Source organism: Tachysurus fulvidraco, chromosome 7, assembly GCF_022655615.1.
Source record: "Tachysurus fulvidraco isolate hzauxx_2018 chromosome 7, HZAU_PFXX_2.0, whole genome shotgun sequence".
NCBI classification, from domain to species: Eukaryota; Metazoa; Chordata; class Actinopteri; order Siluriformes; family Bagridae; genus Tachysurus; species Tachysurus fulvidraco.
This window is the reverse complement of record NC_062524.1, coordinates 13,498,898-13,507,019: the sequence shown is the minus strand read 5'-3', so window position 1 is coordinate 13,507,019 and position 8,122 is coordinate 13,498,898. Positions and strand designations below refer to the sequence as shown.

General features: G+C 45.5%; 1 protein-coding gene and 1 long non-coding RNA gene across 4 annotated transcripts in view; one reads left to right on the top strand and one right to left on the bottom strand.

The window, feature by feature from the left end:
* Nucleotides 1-1,098: 1,098 nt before the first annotated feature.
* On the bottom strand, nucleotides 1,099-2,559 carry LOC125145160. Its single transcript, XR_007143492.1, has 2 exons — nucleotides 1,640-2,559; nucleotides 1,099-1,277 (listed from the first exon to the last, which is right to left on the bottom strand). It is a non-coding gene; the product is annotated as an uncharacterized LOC125145160 (long non-coding RNA).
* A 1,790-nt stretch (nucleotides 2,560-4,349) lies between these two features.
* arid1ab (AT rich interactive domain 1Ab (SWI-like)) overlaps nucleotides 4,350-8,122 on the top strand; it is a 59,607-nt gene continuing 55,834 nt past the window's right edge. For 2 of the 3 annotated variants that reach the window (XM_027157411.2, XM_027157410.2), the window contains exon 1: nucleotides 4,785-5,976. In XM_027157411.2, the coding sequence (XP_027013212.1) occupies nucleotides 5,152-5,976 (825 nt within the window). In that variant the 5' untranslated portion in view covers nucleotides 4,785-5,151. Of the gene's footprint in view, nucleotides 4,755-4,784; nucleotides 5,977-8,122 lie in introns of those variants that run through there. The other variant, XM_027157412.2, reaches the window with a different exon arrangement.

Sequence of the window (8,122 nt, the reverse complement as noted above, 5' to 3'; positions counted from 1 at the left end):
GTGCCCACTCGTCTGAAAAATTTCTCAGGGACAGAAAAGCTGTGAAGTCATTGCTGGTGCTGCCTGAAGAGAACAACCAGCATTGCTAACTCCTCCCTTAGCACTCCCAATTCTGCTGCTTCCGTATTAAGGCTGAGCATATTGTTACAAATCCAGGAAGTCCAAAACAAATGAAATTAATTTTTCCCTAACACTTTGATATATAAGAGACATACAAACTGTTAAATAATTCCTTAAACTTAAGATGTGAGGCAGGTTAGATGCCAGCAGTAAAGTGAGCCTACAGAAGGTTATAAATTGGATCCATGAGAGAAACATGAAGGGTTCCGATGTTTACTGTATGGTACTAAACTCTGAAATTCTGATCGATCGATCGATCGATCGATCGATCAATCGATCAATCGATCTATCTATCTATCTATCTATCTATCTATCTATCTATCTATCTATCTATCTATCTAGCCTTGGACCTGTGTCTGGGAAAAGGCTCTCTCAAATCCAGTTTCAGTGCCAACTACAATGGAAAGTGACAGATTAGGGTGCTTGTGTTTTCCTTTAACCTCCTTTAGAGGAGATGAAATGAGTGAGCAATCTTATGTAGAGGTTATAAGTTGTAGATGATATTTTATGATCTGCCACACATACTGTTCCAAATAACCTTTTACTATGTTTTCTCCCTAATTTATTTGATAATCCAAGGTTTAATGATGGATTCATGATTTGTCAGTAAAGACTGACAAGTGCGGTCAAATTGAATTTCTTTGGTATGTGAGCTACTGTATCAAAAATTTAGCATCCACTTAGCAGGGCAGAGGATAAGTTCCACTATATCTCTGGGAACAAAATAACGTTAGGCACTAAATCAACATGACCATCAAAAAAATCACAATAAATATTGAATTTAACATCCTAACAATCTTCTCATGATACTGTATATGTGAGAAGGTGTGTGTGTGTGTGTGTGTGTGTGTGTGTGAATGCCGAATATAAACTAAGGTGTCAGTTTCCTGATCACACTCCAGACAGCAGATTCAGAGCTTCCCAGCAACCTGGCTGTGTGCTGTGTGTACATGTGTAGAGAAGTTCCCACAGGAGATGGAAGACTGAGCTGTTTATTGGTCATGAATGAAATAGGAAGTAATATCTTTTTGAACTTGGTCCAAATATGTGTGCATTCCTAGTACACACAACCCGAGTTCATTCTTGTTAATAAATTCCACTCCAGATTACAGGGTTGTCTTGACAATCGGATGGCTCAGATCCCAGACTGGTCCTCACTGGAGGGTGAAGAAAAAAGTAATTAACTGTTATCAATGCTGACAATGCTACATTGCTGACAATGCTTAACCATGTTACATTATATATATATATATATATATATATATATATATTTTTTTTTTTTTTTTACAGTGTATCTTTTTTTCTCATTAATCTACCCATATTGACAAATTAATCACACCATATTGACAAAATGAAAACAAAATTCTAGAAATTTCTGTAAGTTTATTAAAAAAAAAAACACTGAAATCTCACATGTAAATAAGTCTTCAGAGCCTTTACTCAATACTTAGTTAAAACACCTTTGGCAGCAATTACAGCCTGGAATCTTTTTAGGTATAATGCAACAAGCTTCACAGACCTGGATCAGGAGATTTTCTGTCATTCTTCTTTGCAAATCCTCTGAAGGTTGTTCAGGTTGGATGAGGACCGTTGGTGGACGGCCATAATTACCAGGGAGATGTTCAACAGGGTTCAAGTAAGGGCTCTGGCCAGCCACTCTTGAACATTCACAGAGTTGTGCCTAAGACACTCCTGTGTTGTCTTGGCTGTGTGCTTAGGGTCATCGTCATGTTGGTAGGTGAACCTTTGGCCAGTCTGTGGACCTGAGCTTATCTGTACTTTGCTCTATTCAGCTTTCACTCAACCCTGATCATTCTCCCAGTACCTGCTGCTAAAAAAACAGGTCATCATAATGCTACCACCACCATGCTTCACTGTTGACATGGTATTCAGCAGGTGAAGAGTGGTGCCTGGTTTTATTCTGATATAAAGTTTAGAGCTGAGAACAAACAGTTTGATCTCAGTTTCATATGATCAGAGAATCTTGTTCCTCCCAGTCTGGGAGTTCTTTAGATACTTTTTTGCAAACTCTAAGCAGGCTTTCATGTCTTTTGCATTGAGGAGAGGCTTCGGTTTAGCTACTCTGTCAAAGCCCAGATCTGTGGAAGGCTACAGTTATGGTTGTCCATCTGGAACCATCAGGTTCATGGTCACCTCTCTTACTATAGCCCTTCTTCCACAGTTTCTTAGTTTGGCCAGATGACCAGCTCTTACAAAAGTCCTGGTTTTGCCAAACATCTTCCATTTAAAAATTATAGAGGCCACTATGCTTTAAAAAAAAAATCTTTTCCAGATCTTTGTCTTGCAACAATCCTGTCTCAGATCTCTGCAGGCAGCTCCTTTGACCTCATGGCTTGGTTTTTGCTCTGATATGCATCATCAGCTGTGAGGCCTTCTATTGAGAGGTGTTTGCATTTACAAATCATGTCCAATCAATTTAATTTCCCACAGGTGGACTCCAATTAAGGTGTAGAAACATCTCACCATTGACCAAAAGAAATTGTTCAGACAGTGTTTGTGTTAGTGAGAGATATTTCACTTTATAAATGAAATATAATAAATAAATAAATAAGATTTTGAAGAATATAGATTTATATACAGTATAATGTGTACTATCTTACACTATCAAAGGGACCATTGTTTTCTTTTACGCCTTGATTCATTGGGGGGGGGGCATTTAAAAGCACAATTGTAGCTTAACATGCATTAAGATCATTTGGACACACAAATTCTACACATGAATAGAGAGTCAGTACATCACAAAAGTGTATTGTTTCCTTGGCTGCAATAAAATGCACATAACCTCATCACTGTACTGATGTTGGCTAAGCTTGACATTTGTGAGTTTAACACTGACATTTGTGGGTTTTTTGAAGGAGGAACAGTTGTAGTGTCTGTGAAGTGAAGGAATGGTTTTCTATTTACTGTAAATTTAGGGTGTGTGTATTGTGAGAGTGAGCGTATAGTATAATAATGTTACAGTTGTACCTGCTGCCATGTTCAAAGTACTACAGAAAACGACTCAACCTTCTGACTGGTGAATTCAATCTCTCTCTGATGTAAACAAACACGGAGCCTCACTTAGTAATTGTTCAGCGTGGTTGTGTAAATAAACCAATCCAACCTAAAAATTTTCACTGTGTTAACAAAATCTTTAGGACACTGATGTTCTTCATCCTCATATGTGTGTTGTTTAATACGCAGGGCTCATTCCTGTCACAGCTAATATGCATGTAGTGACACCAACAACTCCATAAAAGGTAAAGCACACAGAGAGCTGGGAGCATGAAATGAACAATCAGGGTAAATGATAAAATACAGAAGTGAAAGTCAGATGTTTTTCACTTCTATGGAAAAAAAAAATATAATATTAATAACAAGAAGAGAGCTGTTTATACACTGCTGTTTCTTTAGCTGTAATTGAATGATTAGTTTTATGGTTGTTTGTTGCTCCTCACTTTATTTTTTTAGATTCTTTATTTACTGATAGTAAAATAAAAGCAGGTTCTCACTAAAAGTTCTCCATGATGCTTTAGTCCAAGATATAAAAGTGCAGTAATCCATGCAGAGGTGAACCAAACTGAAGTCAGTCGAGGTTTACACTAATTAGTGTAATTGTGTTTAAATGTACACACACTTGGGAGCTCGAGGAGGTTACAGATGTTTTTCTTAATTTGTTGTATCTTCATGGATATTAAATTTCTTGTGTAATCGCTCAGGCGAATGATTTATGAATAACTCTAGTTTGTAAACCAGGCCCTTTATGTCAAGATTAAAATGATCATTTGCATGTCACGTGTGTGTGTTGGTTAAAATTTCAGCTCTCCCAGTGTAAAACACCTCTCTGTGTCCCTGTACAGCTATTAGACGGGGGGAGTGATGGAGTGTTGGGGGTGTGTCCATACAAAGACTGACAAGAGACCGATACAAACAAGCACCACGGCTCATAACCAAGTTTTAGAGATACTTTATTAACGTGTCTTAGAGCTTATTTCATCCCCTTTCACCTGTTCACTCATTTATACTATTATACCGGTTAAGATAAAAAAATAGACTATTGCACCTTTAACTGATTCTGTGCATTGAACAAGGTTGTGTCTGTGTGTGCGTCTGTGTGTGTTCACTCCCCTCCCCCACACTGAGAGAGAGAATGGAGGAGTGCGGGAGCGCGTGCTTCTCTCATACTCACTAACACACCACACCTGAAAATAAATGTGATATATTTTATGTTAAACAGATATAATTGGTCAGGGCTTTTACAGGGGACCTCAGTGTTGCACTCTCCCTTTTTTCACTTCCTGTTTTCGGTCCATCCCCCCATCATTCTTCCTTTTCCATGCGGAACCGCGCGCGCAGGATGCAATTTCACGCTTGTGTCTCCATACAGCAAACGTGTCGCTTTGACACGCCTGTTGTCTGTGTGCACGTGTAGAGAGAGAGAGAGAGAGAGAGAGAGAGAGGACACTTTTATCCCGAATATAGCAGTCAGATGCAGCAGTAAATAATAACTGCTGTATCCATGAGATTAGTTATAGATGACACTCTTGTCTTATTACTTTGTAAAAAAATAAATAAAATGAAAATGAAATAAAAAACAAAAATAAAAAACCAACAAGAACCAAAACATATACAAAGTAAGTATAAGAGTATAATGTTTGTGTGCTGTGTTTGTGCTGTAGTCCAGATCCGCGCATGCTCAGCTCCACTCCTGCTGTTCCATGTGACTCGGTAAAATGGCTGTGTGTCGCGGAGCCTCGTGCTGCTGCTGCTTAGGTCGAGTTCTGTAATAGAGGCAGTGTGAACGCACCTGGTGTCAGTTCAGTTCATCCCTAGGGTCCTCATTTCTATTAAAACTTAGACACTGGGCACAAGCCCGGGTCCGATCTGGAGGTTAGGGGGAGGAGGAGGAATGATCCAGGGCGCATTGTTCAAATAACTGGGTTTATATCCGGTGCAGGTCGGAGCTGGAGTGTGAGAGTTAACTCCTTTAATTAACAAGTGGGAGACACACACACACACACACACACAGTAATGGCCGCTCAGGTCGCTGCGCTCGGCACCGGTCCGTGTCCAGGCGCAGAAGTGAAGAAACCGGACAGAGACGCGCATGGAAACTCGGTACCGGGAGACGCGCAGCACGAACACCACGACACCGGCGGCTCACCGGGGCAGAAAGAGCTTCAGGACGGCACGGAGTTAGCTAATGCACCGGGAGGAGGAGACCCTGACATGAAGAACGGCAACGACAAATCGTCCCGGATGAACAACAGTAACAACAACAACAACCAGAACGATCCTGATGCTAACAGTCAACTCGGCACTGCTCAACACACCCAGGGCGTCTTTTCTCCACCTCCATACGGCTACAACCGGGGCCCTGTTCATCAACATGGCGGACAACAAAGCCCTGCTGCACCGGGCACTGTAATGGAGCCGTATCCGTCTAACGCGCTCGAACACGGCTTCCACAACCAGTACAACAGCTACGGGCCGTTTCCGAGTCGGACTCCGTACCAGGGTTATGGCATGAGCTCCCCACGTCCCCCAGGCAAGCAGCAGCCGTCAGGAGCAGCTCTTATGGCGGGTGCGTATAATAACCAGAGGTATAACATGAGCAACCCCCAGACTACCCCGACCCCAACTCTAAACCAGCTCCTGACCTCCCCCACGGCCACCAGGGGCTACCCGAGCTACCCACAGAATGACTATAACGGTCAGGACGGCGTGAGTAAAGCAGCAGTGGACATGAGCAGCACTAATCACTACGCAGGAGGTCACACGCCCTGGCAACAAAGAGGCCATCACGCGCCCCCGGGCAGTCCGGGGAACACCGCGCACGCGCTCAACAGGAACCAGGTAAAGTTTGTTGGGCTGAAACTTTAGGCGTGAACACGCGCTCACCGGCAGCTGTAGTGCTGCATAGAGGAAACAACCTCCATTGTTTCTCTAGGCTTGGTCTAAAATGGCTGCCTTTCTCTTCTGTACTGTTCTGAATGACTGTAGTCTTCACTTCTGATTGTGGTGCACAGGGATTCACCCTGGACTGAGGATGAGGATGGACTAAACACATGTTTGTCTGAAGCACAAGTGTAGGAATGAGAATGCAGCAGAGAGAGAGAGCTGCGCACTTGTGTGTTGTTCTTACTGCAGTAGGATGCGTGTGTGTAAAGGGTTCACATCAATATAACAACTAACACAACACTACTGTACACTTTACTGCACCTTCATTGTTGCTGGTGTTTCATGGTGTGTAAATAAGGTGTGTGTCTGTGTGTTGGATGGAGTTTTAGGTTTGTCTGGTGTGGATTGTGTGTAGAATTGTTGTGGGCTTGTAATAGTGTGTGTGCTGTTCTCCTGGTGAACAGGACAGTGGTGTGAGCAGGAACAGACTGCGTGGCTTTAGGATTTGAATTATGGAGGTAAAAGACTTGTGTTAAAGACAGGACACAGTTGGTCTTGTGTTGACACGCCAGCTGAAATCTGATTGGCTGCCTGTCTTCTCCTGACCATTTATAATTATACCTAATGTAATGCTGCAAAAAGGCCCGCTGCACTTCATCTCTCTTTCTCTCTCTGTCTCTCTCTTTCTCTCTCTCTGTCTGTCTCGCTCGCTCTCTCTGTCCCTCGCTCGCTCTCTCTGTCCCTCGCTCGCTCTCTCTGTCCCTCGCTCGCTCTCTCTGTCCCTCGCTCGCTCTCTCTGTCCCTCGCTCACTCTGTCTGTCTGTCCCTCGCTCACTCTGTCTGTCTGTCTCGCTCGCTCTGTCTGTCTCGCTCGCTCTGTCTGTCTGTCTCGCTCGCTCTGTCTGTCTGTCTCGCTCGCTCTGTCTGTCTGTCTCGCTCGCTCTGTCTGTCTGTCTCGCTCGCTCTGTCTGTCTGTCTGTCTCGCTCGCTCTGTCTGTCTGTCTCGCTCGCTCTGTCTGTCTGTCTCGCTCGCTCTGTCTGTCTGTCTCGCTCGCTCTGTCTGTCTGTCTCGCTCGCTCTGTCTGTCTGTCTCGCTCGCTCTGTCTGTCTGTCTGTCTGTCTCGCTCGCTCTGTCTGTCTGTCTGTCTGTCTCGCTCGCTCTGTCTGTCTCGCTCGCTCTGTCTGTCTCGCTCGCTCTGTCTGTCTGTCTCGCTCGCTCTGTCTGTCTGTCTCGCTCGCTCTGTCTGTCTCGCTCGCTCTGTCTGTCTCGCTCGCTCGCTCGCTCTGTCTGTCTCGCTCGCTCTGTCTGTCTCGCTCGCTCGCTCGCTCGCTCTGTCTGTCTGTCTGTCTCGCTCGCTCGCTCTGTCTGTCTGTCTGTCTCGCTCGCTCTGTCTGTCTCGCTCGCTCGCTCTGTCTGTCTCGCTCGCTCTGTCTGTCTGTCTCGCTCGCTCTGTCTGTCTCGCTCGCTCTGTCTGTCTCGCTCGCTCGCTCTGTCTGTCTCGCTCGCTCTGTCTGTCTCGCTCGCTCGCTCTGTCTGTCTCGCTCGCTCGCTCTGTCTGTCTCGCTCGCTCGCTCTGTCTGTCTCGCTCGCTCGCTCTGTCTGTCTCGCTCGCTCGCTCGCTCGCTCTGTCTCGCTCGCTCGCTCTGTCTGTCTCGCTCGCTCTGTCTGTCTCGCTCGCTCTGTCTGTCTCGCTCGCTCTGTCTGTCTCGCTCGCTCTGTCTGTCTCGCTCGCTCTGTCTGTCTCGCTCGCTCTGTCTGTCTCGCTCGCTCTGTCTGTCTCGCTCGCTCTGTCTGTCTGTCTGTCTGTCTCGCTCGCTCTGTCTGTCCCTCGCTCGCTCGCTCTCTCTGTCTGTCTCGCTCGCTCGCTCTCTCTGTCTGTCTCGCTCGCTCGCTCTCTCTGTCTGTCTCGCTCGCTCGCTCTCTCTGTCTGTCTCGCTCGCTCGCTCTCTCTGTCTGTCTCGCTCGCTCGCTCTCTCTGTCTGTCTCGCTCGCTCGCTCTCTCTGTCTGTCTCGCTCGCTCGCTCGCTCTGTCTGTCTCGCTCGCTCGCTCGCTCTGTCTGTCTGTCTGTCTCGCTCGCTCGCTCTGTCTGTCTCGCTCGC